The following is a 23,276-nucleotide window of genomic DNA, read 5'->3' as shown; positions in this document are numbered from 1 at the left end:
TGACTGTTATTCGCATCTCTTTAATGCTATATTTATATTGCACTTGCAAAATGCACAGAAAAAGCATTATGTGTGTATATATGAGTAATTATATATGTCTATTCAGTTACAGTATACATTTTTAAGATATATTTAACTCTTCAATCCTGTATTAATATATCCAGTTAAAGCAGGCATGCCAAATTTGGTCTTCCAGCTGTTGTGAAACTACACATCCCAGCATGCCTTGCAATAGTTTTAGCATTCCCTAATAGCAAAACTGTGGCAAGGCATGATGGGACTTGTAGTTTCACAACAGCTGGAGGGCCAAGGTTGGACATGCCTGGGTTTAAGGGTTTGGAAAGCAGCAGTGTATAAACAAATAAAATGAAAGTATTTTGTATAGTACAGATGTGTCCACATACATCTATTCCTCCATGCGATAATGCGTGAGCTCCATGTGACTCTGCAGTGCCGGGCATCTTTGTATAATTGTTAAATATCATGTTATTTGCAAAATGAGCGAATAAATGCACAATCAGCTTCTGATGATTAAAATATGCAGTGTGTCCATATTCAGTGTGTAACTGCTGCTGTGTTTGCATAAGAAGTGGAATGTTACAGAGTTTTCAAGGAAAACAGAGTAAGGTAGCATTTCATATGCAAATACAGACGCAGTCACACACCAAAACAATATGCAAATAAGATGGTATTTAACTGAAAAAGTTGCAAAAAAAGACGGCCAGCGCTACCGAGCCGCGCCACGCAGCCTGTTTAACACGAAAGGAGGCTAGGTGTACCTGGACACAACTGTATTTAAATTGATAATGAATATCACAATTAACAAAAATGGACAAAATGCCGTGCTATGCAGCAAATATTAGCATCACGTTAACCTATCGGTGATAAAAACAGCTAACATGGTAAAGGAAGAAAAAAAAAACCCAGGCACTTACTGAGAAGTCACAACCGGTACATTTCTTTATGTCGTCCACAGATAGACCTTCACCGATCTCAATCAGAGTGAGCCCGTTATTTTTGTCCACATCAAAGACAGCCTATTACACACACAAATACACAAACTGCCGGTTATGTTTAGATGGGAAATGGTCTACACGAAATATCAGCTAGAAGTTCATGAGGTGCATTTCCTTCTCTGCAAGCAATATTATACCATATACCGGACCCAGACTCAATCACCAGATAATAATCTCGCCATCCTCCCTGCTTGCCTGCATAGCGCATTACACTGAATCCATTAGCATGCGGAATATAGCAGCTCATGGACAATACGTACTGTGCCAATATTTGTGCAACCTTAACATAAGAATTTCATTTGTTCAGGCTTTTAGCATATCTGCAATCAATTTATGGTTTAGGAACAAGGTCACACAAAGTTTTAAAATACGACAGATTACTGCTTTTCTGTAAATGGATTTCAATAATATCTTGCTTACTAGTTGTCTCAAGGACGACTTACTGTAGACGAGTCCCAGTTACAGAGTCGTTTCTCTTGTGCCGGTTAATTTATTTATTAACAGTTTCTTATACAGCGCACACATATTCCGCAGCGCTTTACAGATAATATATGAACATCACATCAGTCCCTGCCCCAGTGGAGCTTATAATCTATATTCCCTACCACATGTACGCGCACACACAGACATTCTAGGGTTCATTTGTTGGGAGCCAATTAGCCTACCAGTATATTTTTGGAATGTGGGAGGAAACTGGAGTACCCGGAGGAAACCCACGCAAGTACGGGGAGAATATACAAACTCTGCACAGTTAGAGCCATGGTGGGAATGGAACCCATGACCTCAGTGCTGTGAGGCGGTAATGCTAACCATTACATCGTCCGTGATTCATTGGTTAATGAATCTAATTCCCAGTACTTGACCTTATCCTGTGTTCTACAGTATCAGTTACTGGTGTAAAGATTAACAGCGGCATCCTATTACCCACGATCGTGGATGATAGGATCACTGGGGGCTATCTAACGAGCTCCGACAAGCTGGCTTGTGCCGTGGTGATCGGGGATATTAATTCCTCTGCCTGAGTCACAGGCAAAATGTCCGAAAGTAGATCTTGTTTTCCCGCTTTCAATCTGACAATTCATATTAGAGAGCAAAATTTTTTTTTAAAAAATTGCTAAAACATCAGGAAAAATTGTGAAAAACTTTTTTTTTTTGCACCCAATGTTTTATTGGGGATAATAGGATCGCTCTTTAAGGGGTCTATGCATGAAGTGGTGATAACCTGTTTTTACAGCTGTGCTGCAACCATAGTTGGCAATTTATCAAGCGCCATCAGGTGACCCGTAACGCCAACTGAGGATGGCACTGTGATTATATAACAATGTGCTGCGCCTCCAGGCGATCTTGCTGTTCGGTGCTTTTCTGTATGCGCAGTTGGTGAAATCTGTCTTATGTGCATCAAGGCTGCTATATATTCGGGTATGGACCACCGTGTACGGTGCTCAGTGCACTGCTGGTGCCGGCCATTGTTCGGACACTATTATATTCGCCCTCCACGCCCTAGTGGATGGTTGGGTATGAAATACCGCCTGTTTTAGAATAAAAAAAAAAAAAAACTCAGGCCCACCTTTTGACTGTTGACGCACAGCGTCTATTCCCCGCAGGCAGAGGGGCAGCAGTGGCAAAACGGGGGCGTGGCCTCGCATGAGTGACGCAATTGGAAGGCCATGTCCCCTCACTGCGAGGCCACGCCCCTAAAATTTTGGGCACGCAAAGGTCCCCCTGGACCACCAATGAAAGTTGGGAGGTATGGATAAAAGGGGTGCCGGATGGAGTCCCGACAGTCAGGAACCCGATAGGCATTTACCCGAGGTCGGGATCCCAACGGCCGTCGGCTATTTTCCCTCATGGGGGTCCTCGACCCCCATAGAGGGAGAATAGAATAGGTGGCTCGCGTAGCAAGCCACCGTGCCCGCAGCGTGGTGAGCGCAGCGAGCCCGCAAGGGGCTTAGTTGCGCTCCCCATGCTGTCTGGGCCCGGCCAGTCAGGATCCCGGCGTCCGGCTAATGATTGTCGGGATCCCGACTGTCGGACCCCTGTACCACACCCGGATAAAAGATATTTTGATAGACCTATATAAGAAAAGATCCTTAAAAAGTGAAAAATAAAATAAAAACTTTAGTTGCAATTCAATGGGATAAGAACAGAAATGTTTTGGTAGGTCTATAGAGGTTCATTCGTCATAAATAATTCTGCAACATATTTACACTGTGCTGAAACTACGCATGACATAGAAATACAGACATGGCCAGGCACGGGCATATAGTAACATGCGGCCCTAGCATTGCTGGGGGAAATGGCATCTGAAACCAGCGCACTGCAGAGAACAGCAGCTGACTGCAGGCCACAAGGGGAAACGAGGTATTTATAAATAAAGATACAATATACAAATGATCCGCAGCAAGGTTACTAGTTCCTAAAACATTGATAGAGTATTGATGCAGCCCAGGAAACAGTGGTGATCACCGAGAGGTTTCCTGACTGCCGTTCTCTCCATGGTTCTGATAACATTCACAGGGCAGACTCATAACGCATTAAGCCAGATACAAATGATGAATTACTGCGGGCTGATTGTCACTCCCGGGATGCTTGTCAGGTTTATTTGTATGGAATGCAGCAGAGCAAGGAGGCGCTCAGCCATATCTATGCTATTGATTATACACCACTGGGATGTAGACACTTTAAGCACTTAAATTCAACAATGCCGGCTACAAGCCACATACATCGGTATACGTTGCGGAGCAGCCGGAATCTGAACAAATGACAATTGAGGCCTTTTACCTTCTCTGTAATGATCCGATCCACGCACTGTTTCCCGGTAAGCGGCAGGTTGCATTGATCCAGTATTTTGTGCGTTCCTCCCTATTATGAGGTACAAGTGATTGGGTTAATGTTTGGAAACAATTTAAAATATTTACATTGTAATATAATTAAAAGGAAAAATGCATAAACAGGTTGAGTATCCCTTATCCAAATGATTCCGAAAACCATACATTCCACAAAGTGGAAAAAAAAGAAAAAATAATTATTTCCTAAAAGCACTACTGATGACATGATCTGTAACTGGCACTACTGAGGACATCTGTAACCGCACTACTGAGGACATGATATGTAACTGGCACTACTAGGGACATCTGTAACAACACTACTGTGGGCATGATATGTAACTGGCACTACTGGTGACATCTGTACCATCATTACCGGGTACATGATCTATAACTGGCACTACTGGGGACATCTGTAACGGCACTACTGACGACATGATATGTAACTGGCACTACTGAGGACAATTGTACCAGCACTACTGGGGACATGATATGTAACTGGCACTACTGGGGACATCTGTACCAGCACTACTGAGGACATGATATGTAACTGGCACTACTGGGGACATCTGTACCAGCACTACTGTGGGCATGATCTGTAACTGGCAGTACTGGGGACATAATATGTAACTGGCACTACTGAGGACATCTGTACCAGCACTACTGAGGACATGTATGTAACTGGCACTACTGGGGACATCTGTACCAGCACTACTGTGGGCATGATATGTAACTGGCACTACTGATTACATGATATGTAACTGGCACTACTAGGGACATCTGTACCAGCAGTACTGTGGGCATGATGTGTAACTGGCACTACTGGGGACATCTGTACCAGCACTACTGAGGACATGTATGTAACTGGCACTACTGGGGACATCTGTACCAGCACTACTGTGGGCATGATATGTAACTGGCACTACTGATGACATGATATGTAACTGGCACTACTAGGGACATCTGTACCAGCAGTACTGTGGGCATGATGTGTAACTGGCACTACTGGGGACATCTGTACCAGCACTACTGAGGACCTAATATGTAACTGGCACTACTGGGGACATCTGTACCAGCACTACTGTGGGCATGATATGTAACTGGCACTACTGGGGACATGATATGTAACTGGCACTACTGGGGACATCTGTAACTGGCACTACTGGGGACATGATATGTAACTGGCACTAAATATGTGCAAGAAAATGATTGCTTGGCATTCAAATTCAGTACCCGAGATTGTACACAAACTTTGTTTCATGTTTTGAAACCATGTTTTATGCCCAAATAAAATATATATGTGTGAGCATTTCATGTGTTTGATTTGTTTATACAACATAAATGCAAGATACCTCAATGTACATCATTGAAATGTAAAAATATTCTGAAATACGGAATAATCCGATATCCAAAATTCTTCTTCATGACCTCATGGGTTACACATTTGGCCGGTTCTGATCGTATAGATCAGAACGGTCTACTTATACCATATCTCTGTCTACATCTCTGAATCAGACCATAAGCGGGTACTTTGAGCAAATGATAGGTTCCCATCTCAGCCCGAAGACGTAGATAAATATATTTAGGAGGAAACACTGTTTAAATGTAAAGAAATTGGGGAAAAAGGTACAAAATCGACCCTAATTCATACCCGATCGTAAGGGGACAAATTTTTCCCAGTTCCAATGGGCCTGTTCGCTCCAGAGGGGGTTCACTGCTGGAGCAGGGGAACGCCCAGCATTTATAGGAGTCCCAATGAAAACGCTGCATCCCTGGGAACGCAGGTGGGCCGATGCCTGCTCGGGGCGGGCGGCTTACATCACTTGACATCAGTGCCCGCCCCGTATTTGGCCACCTCCTGCTGAAATAAAAGTCAGTTTTCAAGGGGAGAGAAATCATTCGATGATCAGAGACCATTAAATAATTTCTGTCCCTTCAGGCCGAACGCGAGCTGGTCTGTATTAGGCCCATGGTACACAAGAAGAATTAGTCCTTCAGCGATCCGGTCTCTATGTGAGGTTGTACGTCAGCCAATAGGACACACGTCACATAAATCAGATCCTGGTAAAGATTTCTCCCAAATGAAGATGATGAAAGCGTGCGTTTCCATCTTAATGAGTCATGATACATCATAAGGCGCTGCGCCGAGGCCCCAACCGGACATCAATCTGTGTTTCTTTATCTTGACAAATGAAGGTGAATCCCAGATGCTGGGCGAGATGTGTCTGATAGTGATTTGAAAGCTCTCCCTAATGTCAGATCAGTCATTTCATAAATCATGTGTCTTATCTGTCACGGACAGTCCTGTATAATTAGGGGGTCAATGACCCGGGAGGCTCGCACCAGTTCTTTATGATCTTTCTTTCCAACTTATTTGAAGACTCCAAACTCCTTTGGCAAAAAGAATCTTGAATTTAAAAGCTAAATTATGCGCAGGACACTTATACGCTCCTCTTTACTTAAACATATTTCATCAAGTGATTGTCCGTCAAAATTTGTGTAGAGAAATGGGATATGGTCATTGTGGTAGACCACTGAAGGTCGACAGAGCTGGAAGGTTGACACAAGCATTAGGTCGACAGTGGCAAGGTCAACTTGCGGTTTTCACTGCGTTTTGAGCCAGCAGGCGGTATTTCGTGCCCTACCATCCACTGCGGCATAGTTGGAGAATAAAATGGCGTGCCTGAAGCATGGCGTGTTCAGCGCGCTGTGCGAGGGGACATGGTACGCGGTGTCCATGTCGACCTATGTCACCATTCGGGACAAAAACAAGTGAAAAACACATGTCGAATTTGCCATTGTCGACCTAATGCTTGGGTCGTCCTTCCAACACTGTCGACCTATTTCAGGTGCCAACATAAGAACTGTCAGCCTTCAGTGGTCAACACAATGCATGTTGACTTAAATCGTGTCTACCCAGACCCATACCCAGAGAAATTAAGATACAGAATACTACTTTGGGATACTACATGTTCAGATGGAGCAGCTCTCAGTGGAACTGCTCCTGGCAATAGAAGGGAGGGGAGGTCAGGTTCTAATAACAGGGGTTGGGCTATGGTGAAGGGTAGGAAGATCAATCACTTACAGGAAGGGTTAAACAGGATCAGGACGACCAGCATCAGATCCGAGTCGTCACATGACATCTTAAAGGGTGTACACACGGTGCGATTCACTTTCTATTCAATCCCGATTCGTTCCCGATCGAATCACATGGTGCAGTGTACAGATTCAATTTATGCTGCGTTCTCATTGCCGCCCCTGCAAAATCCTGTGTTTTTGTTCCCGTGATTTTGGTGGGGCATAGAGCATCTCAGCTCTACAGACCCCATTCATACTGTATCTTAGACACGGGAAATTCCTGTCTTCCCCGTTCACACTGCTTCCCCTAGTATGCCTGCCATCAAGTGTGTGGCAACTAAGAGCAGCTTTGATTGGATGTTTAAAAAGTATCTTTGATTGGCTGTTTAAAAAGCAGCTTTGAGCAATGCAATGAACTTGCTTTTTGCATTTTGTGAGAAAAACCTGGGTCTAGCCTGTTCACACTGCCATACACCCCTGTATTACCCAGGAAAAACCCTGCAAAAAACCTGTGTGTAATTCCCAGGGCATAACACCCGGTAATTTCACAAAGACCCTTTCACACTGAGGCAGGACACGGGAAATTACTGCTTGCCCTGGCAAAACCCGGGTTTTTGCGGCAGTGAGAACGGGGTATTAGACTATATAGTACAGATCTGTTTAGAAAAGTTTAGGTCAAAACTGATCTACAGTAAATAACACAAAGGGCAAATAAAAACGTACAATGCCAAATAGCAGAGAATGCACACACAAAAAAAAAATAATAAAAAGAATTGCATGGACAAGACTTTAAATGAACGTAACTGATTTGAATGGGTGCTTACGAAGCAGAATATTAACAGATTGAGGACATGGAAAACAGACCCTGGGGCGCTTAAAAGCTAAATATGGAATACACTATAAGATAAAGCAGAGTACAATGCAATACAATTATTAAATTCTACCGTGCACTTTTTGTCATATATTGCCTTAAACTAGATTACGGGATGCAAAGATACAAGACAGGCATCCTGAAAATGGACGGTTTCCTTAGCAACAGCCGTGGCTGTACCTAAATAACGCATCCATCTCCGTTTAGCTATTCAAGCAGTAACCATTAAATGCTGAATCCTCAGACTTTTGCGTTTAGATCTGGGCTCATTTAGCTTTGTTATTATTTACTGCGTGTCACTTTAGATATTAGTAGCAGGTCTGTGGTCCGCGGCTGAGAAGCAGTTAGCGTGTGGTATATAAGATAAACAGGCACTATTCCCGGGGATAATAGAAATGTGCACTGATTGCTGGCACAGTGCAACGTACATCCACTTACCATAATAGGTATTGCTATTGCAGGATACAAAGTATATTTTACCCTTATTTACTCTATACAATGTGCAAGCTCATTTAACCTTACAAAGTAAACAGTCTAATGAAAACGATCACCGAAATACATACAGGGGGCGGGATGTTCTAACATCCGCCGCCCATCTCTGCCGGCTACCGCATTCTTACTAATTGCATATGCACCATACTTGCCTACTTTTGATTCCACGGCAACATGTCAGGGGGGCGGGGACAAGGCTGACATCACTTGGCCCCGCCCGCAATGCAAAAAAAATGCTGCGATTTGCGGGTTGCGGAGAGGAGCTTAAATGACGCAATCGCGTCATTTAAGCCCAGCCCCCTCACCGCGGACCTGTGGTTTATGGTAATTAAACCAGTGGGCAAGGGGGGAGCGGGGGCTATCACTAGAAAGCGGGAGACTTGCTCACCTTCCCGGGGGACCGGGAGAAGGACCCGATTTCCGGGAGGCTCCCGGCCATTCCGGGAGGGTAGGCAAGTCTGATACGCACTAACATATGTGATTAGTAAAGCAAAGGACAGCGATCCGGCACGTCATTGTATTTCTGGGTCTAAGACCCGGAAGTCCCTCTGTACATGCGCAGACTGACAGCCTGGCCGCGGGGCATGCTGGGAGGGATCCGTGATGGATCCCTCACTTAGCACTGTGGAGAGAAGCCTATAGACTTCTACGCAGTATCTCCAGCTTTTGCTACCCTCTGTATTTCTGCATTTTTGAAATAGTGCATCCCCCCCAGTGTCTGGTCCCTGGGTCAAAGAATGGTCATAGAAACATAGAATGTGACGGCAGATAAGAACCATTTGGCCCATCTAGTCTGCCCCTCTTTTTACCCTTCAGGTAATCTCAACCCTTTTTAATCCTTATTTCTCTGTAAGGATATTCATATGCCTATCCCAAGCATGTTTAAATTGTTCTACTGTCTTAGCCTCTACCACCTCTGATGGGAGGCTATTCCACTTATCCACTACCCTTTCTGTGAAGTAATTTTTTCTAACAATCCCCTGAACCTACCTCCCTCCAGTTTCAGTGCATGTCCTCGTGTTCTATTACTTATTTTCCTTTGAAGAAAATTTCCCTCCTGTACTATGTTAAAACCCTTCATATATTTGAAGATTTCTATCTATGGTCAACATACCATCGGCAAACAATGACAGATGGTCTACACTAAAAAGGTTGACATGAGTTTTTCACTTTTTTTTCTTGTTAAGACCGAATTGGTTCATACTTTACTATCCAAGTGGGCATAGGAGTTAGACTAGAATAGTGTGCCATTGAGGCACCGTGCCCAAAGCATGGCGAACTTAGTGAGCCCATACGATGAGGCGCGGTAAACTTATACGGTGTCCATGTCGACATAGGTCAACATAGACACCAAGAAAAACCCAACTTTTTGAATATTGACCATGTACATGTCGACCTTAAGCTTGCATCGACCTGGGGTATGTTCATCATTCTTAGGTGTCAACCTAGTCACTGTTGACGGATAGTGGTTGACCATTATCCCAGAACCAATAGTAATAACTGTAGCTAATTAAGATCAAGCGCCTAGTTTTGTGGCTACAAGGGATACATTTACTAAAGAGTGAGTTTTTAGACGTGAGATGTTACCCCTAGCAACCAATCAGATTCTACTTTTTCATTTATCTAGCGCAGTGACAGCTAACCTTGACACTCTAGCTGTTGTTGAACTACACATCCCAGCATGCCCTGCATCAGTTTTAGCATGGACAAATAGCAAAACTGTAGCAGGCCATGCTGGGATGTGTAGTTCAATAACATCTGGGAGTGTCGAGGTTAGCCATCACTGATCTAGCGCCTTCTAGAGGATAATGGCTAGAATCTGATTGGTTGCTATGGGCAACATCTATCACTTCTAAAAACTCATTCTTTAGTAAATGTGCCCATTAGTTAGAGCATGGGTCTTCAAACTGCTGCCCTCCAGATGTTGTGAAACTACAAATCCCAGCATGCCTTGCCACAGTTTTAACACTCCCTTATAGCAAAACTGTGGCAAGGCATGCTGGGATTTGTAGTTTCACAACATCTGGAGGGCCACAGTTTGAAGACCCATGGGTTAGAGTCTCGGGAAGATCAGCAACAGGGTAATATCGTCCTCCTAACTGGGTGTCGCTATTCCTGATTTGGTTATACAAGCGGCAGCCATTTTGTCTGGTGATAACTTAGCCACTATGACTGGAGACAAGCTGGTGTTATACCTGGTTACCAAGTTAAGCTACAGTTTACATAATACATCATTCTCGTATAGATAGCACATTTTATAATTGATCTTTTTGTAAACGCCGCCATTACATGTGCCGTATAGGCGGGTGTTACGATCCTATCATCTTGTAGCACCAGACAGCTGGTTTCCAGGTTTAGCTTGTGAGAAATACATTTTACAGAAAGAGGAATCTGCATTCTCCGACACGTCGGTCGTGATTTCCTGGCTGTCAATTCTTCCTAATTTTCATAATTATCCCAGGGTTAGGTGAGAACTGCCACTTGCAGTACTGAAAAGCTATTCATTCTGTCATTTCTGTAGTTCTCAGTAGCGTGCTCCGCTACCTTTTCCCCGACCTCATTAACACCTCACTTAAATGTAAGTACATTATCTGGCTCTACGTGCTGATTTATCTGGTCACTGGCTGCCCAATAGAATTAAAATTTATTTTATCTAAAATTACCCAGAAGCAATTGATTCTTATGTCCCCGCGCTCTCATAATTGCTGTGTCATTGTCTGGTATATAGAGCACAATCTCAGAATGGGGCATTTAGAGCCAACCAGGGGAACACAGTGAAAGGGACTCCTGTTTAAGGGGTGTGGTCAGCCACCAGAGAGGGGGGGGGGGGTGTGAATTCTCACCCTTGCAAGTCAACCAGAACTCTGTTATACTAGCTGTTTACTTAGGATTGGTCTTCAAGCTCTGAATCTGTTCGCATTATAATATTTAATAATGAGACAGAGTATAGGTTGGAAGTGTCCAGACTGGAGTCCTGGAGCAGGGACAATTGCCTGGTCCTAAATGTGGATAAGACCAAGGAAATGATCACAGACTTTAGGAGGGAGATGCCATCAGGATATATATTGTTCATTAGTCCAAAATGGCCAAGAGGTTGAGGTAATTGAGTCCTTCGGCAATTGTCCCCTCCTGATTGGCTTGTGGGTGGCCCTAACCCCCGGTCTGTGAGTGGAGCCGAGAATGTAAACCACATTCTCGTTACGGATGAGGGGTAACGTGCAGCAGGTACCCCTATTGGATTATACTTGGACAAGAGGACAGGCCATTGAGGGAATCCATAGGTAAGGTATGCCTGGGATTAAGCCTGGGCAGGGTTAACTCTGGAGAGGGGGGTATTTATTTGGGGTTCACACTCCCCCAGGGTCCCTGCCTGTGCTGACCAGCCAATGGGATGAATGATTTGGCCAAGGGAACTTGCGTAAAAAGTTTCCCCAGGCTGTGGCATTACCCTGTTGGCTGTTTGGGCCTGGTACTGGTTGCCAAAATACCGGGGACCCCCTACTCATTTTGTCCCCCATATTTTTCATGACCAAAAATCGCACGACATCACATTCTTCACACCACAATTTGCATCCCATTCCATTTGCGATTTTGTAAAAAAAAAAAAAACAATTGCGATTTTAAAACGTGATATTGGAACATGACTAAAAATCTCATCTTATTACATCTTACCCCAAATATTTAAATAAAAAAAAAAATATACACTATATATTGTTGCATAATCATCATGTAACATATTTTCCATTGCATATTCATGTTTTTACAAAAACTTCACACTCCAGCCATCGAACAGTGAAGGGATTGAAGTAGCTTCGGAACATCGGTGAATTATGCGCACAGCACTGTATGGGCAGCAGGATGTACCAGGGTGGCATGACAGCATGCCAGGTCTGTTTCACTTCCTCTGCAAATACTGTAGCCAACAGAGGACAGTCTGTTCTATTGATCCAGTACAAAACCAATCAATTTCACGCAATATTTACAGGTTTAAAAAAAAAAAAAAAAGACATCAACAATTGATCGCTGGAGATAAAAGAGGCTTTGCTGCTGGCCTGTAACATCGCAGCTATACAGATGGGGTTGTGGTCGTCCTAATGACATCATTTCATCTTCATGAGCAGTCGACTTACATTTAAAGTGCAAACTAAATGTAAACAAAACCCGGTAATGGAATTTATGGTGACCGTTTATTATTGAAATCTATTTTTATATTCTACAGTTTAAACTGCTTGATTTACGGGATCTACCGGAGATTTGCCTCTGATATAAATAAATGACTTGCGGCTGACAGTCTGCATCATTTTGCCGGTCGCATATCTGTAATATGTAAATGCTCTATAAGCACAGCCGTGTGCCTGACTTATCATCAACTGAGATGCCCACTGTTAGCGCCTTCAGACAAATTTTAGACGCAACCATCGGTCGTTCCATGAAATCTTGCACGAACTGCATGGGAGGGGTAAATTGTACATCAAAGTGGGGTGTCCAGTGTCTGCTATTGTGTGCCTCAATATGCAAATACTACAGCAATGTACCTGTAACTCTGCCTTAACACTGTAGATATGGGGGCACACTTGAGAACAGCTCAAGGCACACTAGCCGCAGCACAGTGGTTATAAAAAACATTGCTATAAGTGCTACAGGTGAGGAGAAACAATGGACAGTACAGTGGAGGCCCCCATACACAATGCGATTTGTGCCCGATTTCAGCAGATCGGGCAGAGAAATCGAGTGATGTTCGGTCCTGTGCACATTGGATCAGGGACAGAGATCATACGTGCTGCACGTTAAATTTCTAGGTTGGCCCCCTCCCGTCAGCAGGAAACGGGGATCGCATGTGATACATCACATGCAGAAGTACCACATGAGAGCTTTCAGTCGTTCTTGTGTTGGGGTGCCTGAACACACAAATGCCTGTGCGACCCCCCCCTCTACCCCCGAGCGGCTCTGAACTTAGCGTCCGGAAACAGCCGAAGCCGGCAGCAGCAGACCCAGGGGAGCAGGGGCTGCTGCATAGGACCAGCAGCTGGAGCTTGAGTGATGAGTATTTGTGCCATGGCAGGTTTGTCCTGCCACGGGGAAACCCACCACTCAAGGGGTGTGAAGCTTATACTGTAGCTAAACAATGATACAAATAAAGCTGGCTGTAATGGTCTGTTAAGCTCAGTAAAACTTTAAAATGTTAAGATAACATATAACCTCTACAGGTATATAACTTTTGTGAGACATGTCCCAGGGGTGTGAGCATGCCCCCTGGTTCCATGGGGAGGGCAGGGGAGACAAAGAGAGTGCGTTCCTCCAAACTTTAATATAGCCAGCACCAGACTTGACCAGCCAGGGCACTATAAGCAAAGAGGACACCTGTGTGGGGTCCAGGGGAGGATACGGAGGGGGCTGCAGTACAGTTCAAAATTCAACCAACCAACTGCCATTCCAAACTGACTTACTGGCAGTTGGTGTTGCTTCCCTATTTAAATTTTGGACTGTGCTGCAACACCACCACCCTCCCCCCCCCTGGAGCCACCACTGGTGGGGTACCTCAAAATATAGAAAACCGTAACGTCAACAACCACACTATATAAAAAGAGAAAGCAAAAAGGTCACTTACTTTGGCGGAGTGCTCCATAGTGACGACTACTTTCGTTCCTGAGCTAGAAACCAAATCCATGGCGCCACCCATTCCTTTCACCATCTTACCCTGGAAAAAAGAAAGGAACCTGTTTCAGTGGAGAACTTTATGTACTTCATGTTGCCTCTTTATAATTTTAGGTTTCCACTTTTACATTGGTTGCGCCATTTGCTATTTAAATGACCATTCAACATCCTGATTGGTCCATAAACTGATTGAGCTTTGCTTGAACCAACTGGTTCTTTTGAGGCGTGAGGAAAAGTTATGTTGGCACATCCCATTAAAAAGACCTACACACATCAAACTGAATGTTTCAGGTCTTCTTCTCTTTTTCGATTTTCGCTGCTTACGGAGCCAACATGAATCCCCTCATAGTTACAAGGCTTTTAAACGTAATTAATTTCCACTTGAAGATGAAAAATGAACATTCTATATTTCTAGAGGGCTGTTTTATGTTTGCAGGAATGCTGTACATATAGCGAGAGGTATTCTACCCAAATGTGACCTTGCCGATCACACTTCTCTGAGAGGTCACTCATCCATATGTGGCATGTGTAATGAAGCCGCTTTCCCGATGCAATCCCGTCTCCCGGCACCAGGCCAGGGTGGCTGCGTTACGGCGGCAGGGCAATCGCTTGTAAATCTGACAAAACAAAAAAAATACTTGCTGCTTACAGTAGTTTAAAAATCATAGTCCTGTAGCTGTAAGGGGGTCAACATGAAAAGCAGCGCCTCTCATTACAGTGATAGCTGGCAGCCATCAGAGCTGAAAATTCCAGAGAGAGCTTCCAGGCTGAGAAGAGCTAATCAAAAACACTGCCTGAGATGGGCAACAAACAGAGTCATGTAGCTGCAGGGAAAATGCACTTCAAGACAATTCCTTTAGTCACCGGACCATTTCTATGACCGTAGGGCAATATAAGGCTCCATACTAAAGGAACAGCGGGAGACGAACCTTCCCTGCATGTGGTTTCTAAAATATACACATTTATTCATGTTCTTTTATTTCTAACAGGTCAATCCTCTAGGCTGTGGTTATTGTGGTAATATTGTGACTCAGGACCCTACTTATTACCTTCCTTACTGTGGTATTCAGTCTGACACGTATCTGCCTACTGCCCTGTATCTGCAGGGCATATGATATTGTAGTAACCCACCCCACGTAAGGTCTTTGGGTGCGTTACTGTACCTATAACGCAGAACGCAGATTTTAGGATGACTTGCATTCAAAACATTTTCTTTATGGGCACATGTACTGGTCAAGGGAAAGGTATCTTATATACACATTACTATCAAGCCTCTGGCTGCAAAATGCTCTTAAAGAAAAAAACAAATACATTTATAATCGAATGCAATCAATATTCTGTATGGCACAAGACATATAAATGATGCGCTGCGTACATCAAAAATATTTAACAAGAAAGAAAGCTATGTCCTTTAGAAGGTGCACCAACGAAAAATAAATGAAATTTAACTTTTATTAGGTCATCATAAAATGCTGCGAGAAAATATAAAAAAACACAATGTTGACATACACAGGTGGGGTACACACAATTAAAACAAAGGTGGCAGGCAGATGTTGCTGACAATGATTATACTGTATCTTGAACGTGTTTGGTGTGGGGTAAATAACCTCTTATAACTCCTAGGAGTTATAAGAGGTTATTTAACCCACTCCTTTCTTGGCACCCCCCAATCAAGCAGCAACGTGTGGGATCTGCAGACCCACATTACTGCATAGAATTGGTGTAGCCATATACGGTTATTTAGTGACACACCAAACACGTTCGAGATACAGTATAATCATTGTCCGCAACATCTGCCTGCCACCTTTGTTTTAATTGTGTGTACCCCACCTGTGTATGTCAACATTGTGTTTTTTAATATTTTCTCGCAGCATTTTATGATGACCTAATAAAAGTTAAATTTTATTTATTTATTCTTTGGTGCACCTTCTAAAGGACATATCTTTCTTCTTTCTTGTTAATTGTCCCAAGGTAGCACACACCTGTCTTGAGAATATCTACACCCTAGTATTAAGATTAAGGGGTCCGACACTAACCTATAGCAGTCTTGTGCGATTGACCAAACCCACCCCCCATGTTTACATCAAAAATATATATGTACAGATGTAGCGCTGCTCATTTTTGCCTAGCTCCCGCCAGATCCCTTTCACTGGCGAGCGCCTTCGATAGGGACTGGGACGCGCGTCCCAGTATCAAGGCGGCTGGGCAGTGTCTCCCTGCCCCTCTCCACTTCAGGAAGATGCTGTCCAGTTCGGGGGGGTCGGGGCGGTGAGGGGGACCGGTGGCAACGGCAGGGGAGGCGGCGGGGGCCTGTGTCTCGTGCGTGCGCTCCCATGGCAGTAGCAGGGTGCTAGTGGGGGCTGTCAAGGAATCGCCAGCCCCTGCAGGAATGAGCGGCGCTACATCTGTAGCTGTAGGTACTGTACTGAGGGGGTGATTCGAACAGGCTGCAAAACGAGGCAGTTAATTATGCTGCTCAGCGAGCATTGCTGAATGAGGCCCTGAATTCAAGCTGTGGCACTTCAGTTATTACAGAAGTAATATACAGCAAATTGAAAGTATAGACAGAGTTTTTATTCTTTCCTTAACCTATAATTCCCAAACATTTGCACCGGATACGTTGGCAGAACGACCAGATCTACGTTTGACACAAAGCAATGTAAGCATTTAGCTGATATTATAGACGGAGAAACCAGAAGCTCATTTAATTTGTTCTGTTAGAAATGAAAGCCCGTGTTCCGTAGCTGTACAGCCGACCTTAGAGAATGACAATCACTGAGCTCTAAGATAGAACGGTGATTTTCTACCCGCAAACCTCTTCTATAATAGAAAGCCTCCAGGTGCACGCAGCTTACTCACTGAAAGGAAAATCTGAATGCTGTAAAAACCGCTTGTCCTGTGCAACATTAACAAGGACGTTTTTCTATTTCATTTCTCCTTATTAGGAGAAAATCTGGAAAGCAATTACAGCATGCTTTTATCCAATTATGTCCAGCTTCGTCAGTGGCTGAGGGGTGGGCCTCAGTCCTTGACTTTTTTCCTTTAAAATGTCAAGTATACAGAAATGGGTTCTATAGTGTCAACGGCGCTCAAACAAGATGCTCAGACTATATCCAACACTTACACTTTAGTGTGTGATATTAAAATGTCCTTTGACTCCACAAAAGTTCATATAGTCTTTGATGAGATATATCACAATCGCGCAGAGATAATTAATCTAAAACGAAAGGATAGCCTGTAGCGCAAAACCTTCAGGTTAAGGGAAAAAAATGATTCAAACATTGTACTCACATGATGTAGTTAAAAACAAGCACATCACCACTAAGACCGTGATAAAAAATGGGGTTCCCAGCAGCATTCTGGTCTCACCACTCGGCTCCTAAAAATCTCCTCCTTGAAGTTTCTGGACACTCCAGCAAAGGGACAGCGTCAGGGCAAAGCGGGGATGGTATTCCAAAGTGCGTAGTGCAGCATACAAACAATTCTCCTCCTGCCAGGGACACGCCTGCTCAATGCATTTTGGAATTAAGGTTCCTTCATCAGAACCATTACCACAATTGCCGGAACTTCGAACAGGAAGTGTGTCATCCTTCCGCCAGGCCGGATTTCAGATGGAACCGGATGTTTGCGTTCCACCTGCTCCGGACCCGGAAGTTATTCAACTACACAGTTACTTTTTCATTTTCTAAAAAATCACTAATGTCCTTACAAATATATTATAACTTGTGGCTAGAAATGTAAATAAGACATATACATTTTTGAAGGCTTGGTTATTTCTTTCTTGTTCATCAATTTTTTAATAAATTGAATATTAATGATTTTAACATAAATTTAACGTTCACCTAGAGCAAGGAAGAAATTGTCTTTTTAGACCTGAATATATACATAAAGGAGTGGGGAAATATGTACAAAAAATTATATCAAAAGTACAGACTCCAACAGTTATATTGAAAGAAATAGCCAGCACCACAAAAACTGGCTGAAAGGGATACCGTAGGGCCAGTTTCTGAGGGTGAGGCGTAACAGTACAGAACAAAGTGTATATGAACAACAGGTGAAAGAAATGTCCAATAAGTTCTTAATCAAAGGGTATGATAAAGAAGACTTAAATATAGTCAAAAATAAAACGGATATGATCAGCAGGGAAGAGCTCTTAAAAGAAAAAGTTCCACAAGAAAAAATCTTTAAATAGGAATAGTAATGAATGGTCTTTTATCAGTGACTATCATCCAGATTTTAGGAAAATTTAAATCATTTTTAGAAAGAATTGGTGTTTATTGAAAAAAGACCCAATTATTGGGAATATGATCTCAGATCGCCCAAAGTTAATTTACAGGAAAGCACCCTCTTTAAAAGGATAAGCTAGTAAGAAGTTGCTTGGAAACAACAACAAGAGCTAGCAATCGCTCAAAGGGTTTCCACCGATGTGTGGTGTGCTTGATGTGCAGGACAACAAAATGTGCTAGCAAAGTAAATGATTTTATTGTAAATGGACATTGTTTTAAAATTAAAAGTTTTATTACATGTAATTCAAAGAATGTTATATATCTTTTAGAATGCAACTGTGGATTTTTTTATTTGGGAAAAACCAAAAGAAAATCTTAATCAGAACATTTATAAAATATACGCAAGGGCTTACAAACCCATACGTCTCTTCCCATTTTAAAAGTGTCCGCAACTCAAAAGAATGTAACATAAAATCTTTTTGTGGAATAGATTTGGTAACACCAACATGGCGAAATAAAAATTTAGAAACAAAGGGCCTTATTCTGGTTGGTGCGGCCGGATCCGAATATGCGGCCAGGACGAGCGTCCTAAACCCTGCCTTTCGTACGGATCGCTCACTGCGTCCAGATGCGGTAAGCCGCTGACCGCACGGAGCATGAGTGGATTTCTCAGGTATACACCTCTTCAACCTCTGGGAACCTCCCCCATCATTCGATGGTCGCATACCATCGAATGCAGGACCGAGCGGTCAGGCAGCTCCCGCGAGCTCAGACCACTCGGGCATTTCTCCGTGCAAAAGCAGGGATCTGGGCGGACAGCTGACATCCGGCAATGTCATATGTCCGCCCCCTACACGTGCGTCACGGCCGCATTACCATACGTACGCCCAGCGTTTTCATGGGAACGCCCATGAAACGCGGGGTGTACACATATGGTAATGAGCCCAAACAGCCCTTCACGCCCCTCTCCTCCCCCTGTTCGTAGTGTAAACAATTCATGCGGAATTTGGACGTATGTCCCTTTCGCACATGCGCAGATATGCCTCTGCACATGCGCAAACACAAAACATCGGCGGACCGAACGCACGCGTACCTATCCGCACCAACCAGACTGAAATGAGGTTGATTTTTAAACGGCAAACATTAGTACACAGAGGGTTAAATGGGGAATTTGAACTGAAATGGTTTTTATAGGTTTTAAATGTTTCTGTCCTCTTTTAGTAATGTAATTTTTATTATCTTCATGTTTTGTGCTGAGTTTTATTGGTATTTTTCCTCTTTTTTTTATATGTAACCTGGATTTGTTAATGGACTTTTAATGGACTATTCATGGACTGGAACACTAAAACTAATGGAATAAGATTCGGATGAACAAGAAAGAAATAACCCAGCCTTCAAAAATGTATATGTCTTATTTCCATTTCTAGCCACAAATTATAATATATTTGTATGGACATTAGCGTTTTTTTTAGAAAATTAAAAAATAACTGTAGTTGAATAACTTCTGAGTCCGGAGCAGGTGGAACGCAAACATCCGGTTCCATCTGACACCCAGCCTGGCGGAAGGATGACGCACTTACGGTTCCGGTCATGGACTTGACCGGAAATTCCGGGCACGAGTTCCGGCAATTGCAGTAATCTCGTCTTCTCCTCTGCCTATAAAAAGCCTCCTGCCGGGAGATACACCATGCTTCTGATGAAGGAACAATAGTTCCAAAATGCATTGAGCAGGCGTGTCAGGAGGAGAATGGTTTGTATGCTGCACTACACACTTCGGAACACCATCCCCACTTTTCCCTGACGCTGTCCCTTTGCTGGAGTGTCCGGAAACTTCAAGGAGGAGATTTTCAGGAGCCAGGTGGTGAGACCAGAATGCTGCTCTGAACCCTGTTTTTTATCATGGTCTTTGTGATGATGTGCTTGTTTTTAACTATGTCATGTGAGTGCAATGTTTGAATAAAATTTTTCCCTTTACCTAAAGGTTTTGCACTACTGGCTGTCCTTTCATTATAGATAAATTATCTCTGCGATTGTGATATATCTCATCAAATACTATATGAACTTTTGTGGATTCAAAGGACATTTTAATATCATACACTAAAGTGTAAGTGTTGGATATATTCTGAGCATCTTGTTTGAGCGCTTCTGAGAAGGGTGGTCAGACCTTCTCTATAAAGTGTGAGCTGCTCACAATCATTCAGCGCAATTGGTATAAAAATCTGTGTATATTTGAAAATGTCAAGGCCAAATTACAGTTTGCTGTTGTATATGGAGGTACTTCCCCAACGTGCCCTGTGTTGTAACAATAACGTTTCTAAATAGTTACTTCTGATATTACATTTAAGTTATGTTTACACTCTTTATAAATAAAGTTATGAAATTCAAATTTTCTTTCCCTTCTAGTTTTTACAGTTCTTTCTATGGATTCACGGTGGCGGCAGCCATATTTCTGGATGCACCGGGAAATAACACGTCTCTGTGTATTTGCTGGGGATTTCTGTATTCACTTCAGGGTTGTTTTGCTTTTTGTCATATCTTTCTTAAATTTCATTTTGAGTATTCAGCCCCTGTGTTATTCCTTTCACTGTGGCTGACAATGCAGTAAACAATTATAACACAATGTTCCTGTCTTCAAAGGGATCTTTATCAAAGAAACACAGTACAAGTGCTGAGTGGCGTAACTATAATTTTTTTTTCCCCCTGCCAAAATCATTTCTGGCATCTTGATAAAACAAACAGGGCTGTTTTTGGTCAATCTGACTCCCAGTGAGAATAATTAAAATTGCCCCCAGCCACAAACATTTTAAAAAGAGAGAATTTGCGTGCACCTATGGTGCGTGTGTTCCAAAAAGGGTGTGGTCTCGCTGCAAGGGCTGTGGAGTTGCAGGAAAAGACTACCATATAACCCAGTTTTGCAATTTACACCCCCAAGACTTAAGCCACCAAAGGAAAAAAAAGCCTGATCAATGCCGCTTTTTTTGTAATTTGTTCCTCCTAGTACTACCCCTTACACATTATGCCACACACCATAATGCCCCTTACACATTATGCCACACACCATAAGCCAAAGGGACCTTTATGAAAGACATTGTCCTGGTGTTCCCCACAGACACTACACCACTGCAAGCGCTGTACAAAAGCCTTTTTCTACTTCCAAGTTAACGATAATGTATTCCTATGAACACCCCATGTTAAGTAGTGCATGGATGTGACCAATTGTTGAGAATTCAGTTAGGTTAATATAATTTGGCTGACAGAGTAGTACTTGCAGGGAAGTGAGGCCTATCTCTCAGCCTTCCCTGTTTTTTTCCAAACTCCAAACGAAGCTTGACCTTGTGGTACTGTACTGTATGTAGGTGGGGGGCTAAACTGGATGTAAATGAGGAGGTTCTCTCTTCCTCAGCGTAGGTCATGGAAATGTTTACTTATATAATTAGAGTTATAGCTTCACAATCAGAGTGTAAACTGTTAAATGCCATTAACCTCCTCAGTTGCCTTTTTCTTTAAGAGATTTTGGCAACCAGTGGTCCAACCTGGTATTTTGAACATGGGTACATCCTGGCTGCGACCCGGGTCAGACACCCAGATTATTCCCGTGTTGGCTACTTTCACACTGGACCTGTAGTGGTAAACATCCTACTGCAGGAATGCTGCCTCTGCTAATGTCTGAAGTGTGGGGAGTGTTTCCTGGGCTCTGGCTGCGGACATAATCAAGGGAGACACAGGATTCATCCTACAGGCTGCGTTTGCTGATTGCCAGGTTGGATAACCTGGGTAGGGAGTTTTCACACTGCACCTCGGCCCATTTCAGAGCAGTGTTCAACACTAGTTGTGACCTGTGTTGAAAAGCCAGGTTGCCCCACCTGGAAATTTTGTCAATGACACTTTTACATTGCAGCTCAACCTGGGTCGACACGACAATAACCCGTGTTACTTTGGTGGTCTAAAAGGGGTATCATCCATGAGTTGGCACTCAGTGGTTGACCAAAATCTGGATACAGAATGGCAGTGAGAAGCGGATTGTCTGGTGCTTTTTCGCTCTTCATGATTTGATGCATCTATTTCCCAGTCTGTTATACATTACCAGGCTCAACCCTTTATTGGATCTATGAAAGCAGTACCATTGATAATCGATAACAAGGTCCTATGAAGTAAGGATTGTTTGTAAATCCCACCTTCCACTTATATATCACAGATCAGTTAAGGTGCGCACACACTGGGCATTATTTTTTAAACAATATCACTCATTTTGGCCATTATGAGCGATAATGTTTAAAATATCGGCCAGAGGCCCTTATTCAGATCTGATCGCAGTACAAATGTGTTCTCAAAATGGGCAAAACCATGTGCACTGCAGGTGGGGCAGATGGAACATGTGCAGAGAGAGATCTGAATATAGGCCAGTGTGTAAGGTACAAATGACAAACGATACACACTCCCGTGGGTAGTTAGCAATACCCCCTCCTTGTCTTCTGCGCTTGCAGGTCAGTCTCACATATATAGTCAAATGACTGCATGCTCAATGGGGGACCCTCTCCCTGCTCAAAAATATATGTGGGTGGCGCAAAATGCGCCCCATAGGAAGTATAGTTGCAGCTCCGCCAGCTGATGCAGATAGCCAATCCTTTTGCATGGACTCCATTGTTGCGCATTGTATTCATTCTCTGTTTTTGCCAAGTGCTCCGTACACCATGTGACAAGCAACAGATAAATGATCATATTAATAATAAAGGGTTCTCCTATAAAAAAAAAGCTCACGAAACGCACATTAAAAGCAGATAGGTATCAATGTCATGTACATGTTTCCCCTTTATGCTCTGATAAATACCACCGAAGACTATACGATGATTGACATAGTAAGTCTTCCCAATCTCGGAATTGTCTTGCCAGTGTGTGCATTATTATAACAAACTCTTAGAAACTCTCCCAAGTTTTACTAGGCAATAAATCTATGTATAAGAGCGCTGACAGTTTTGGACAGCTGCGTAAATCCCCCGGCAATGTTCACTTAATAATAGTAACAAACTAAGCCGAGGATCACCTTGAGACCATGGAACCACGGCGATGTTTGCCAGGTATATGGTTGATCTTTATTACTGCTGATGTGTTAACG

The 23,276-nt window shown here is 43.2% G+C and overlaps 1 protein-coding gene across 2 annotated transcripts in view; it reads right to left on the bottom strand.

Annotated features, from left to right (window-relative positions):
* OXCT1 (3-oxoacid CoA-transferase 1) overlaps window positions 1-23,276 on the bottom strand; it is a 114,201-nt gene that overhangs the window by 1,695 nt on the left and 89,230 nt on the right. For both annotated transcript variants that reach the window (XM_083154266.1, XM_083154274.1), the window contains exons 14-16: window positions 13,891-13,980; window positions 3,798-3,878; window positions 936-1,037 (exon numbers count right to left, since the gene is read on the bottom strand). In XM_083154266.1, the coding sequence (XP_083010392.1) occupies window positions 936-1,037; window positions 3,798-3,878; window positions 13,891-13,980 (273 nt within the window). The remainder of the gene's footprint in view (window positions 1-935; window positions 1,038-3,797; window positions 3,879-13,890; window positions 13,981-23,276) is intronic.

This window comes from Crinia signifera, chromosome 1 (assembly GCF_055691185.1).
Source record: "Crinia signifera chromosome 1, ASM5569118v1, whole genome shotgun sequence".
NCBI lineage: Eukaryota > Metazoa > Chordata > Amphibia > Anura > Myobatrachidae > Crinia > Crinia signifera.
This window is presented reverse-complemented; position numbering and strand designations above follow the sequence as displayed.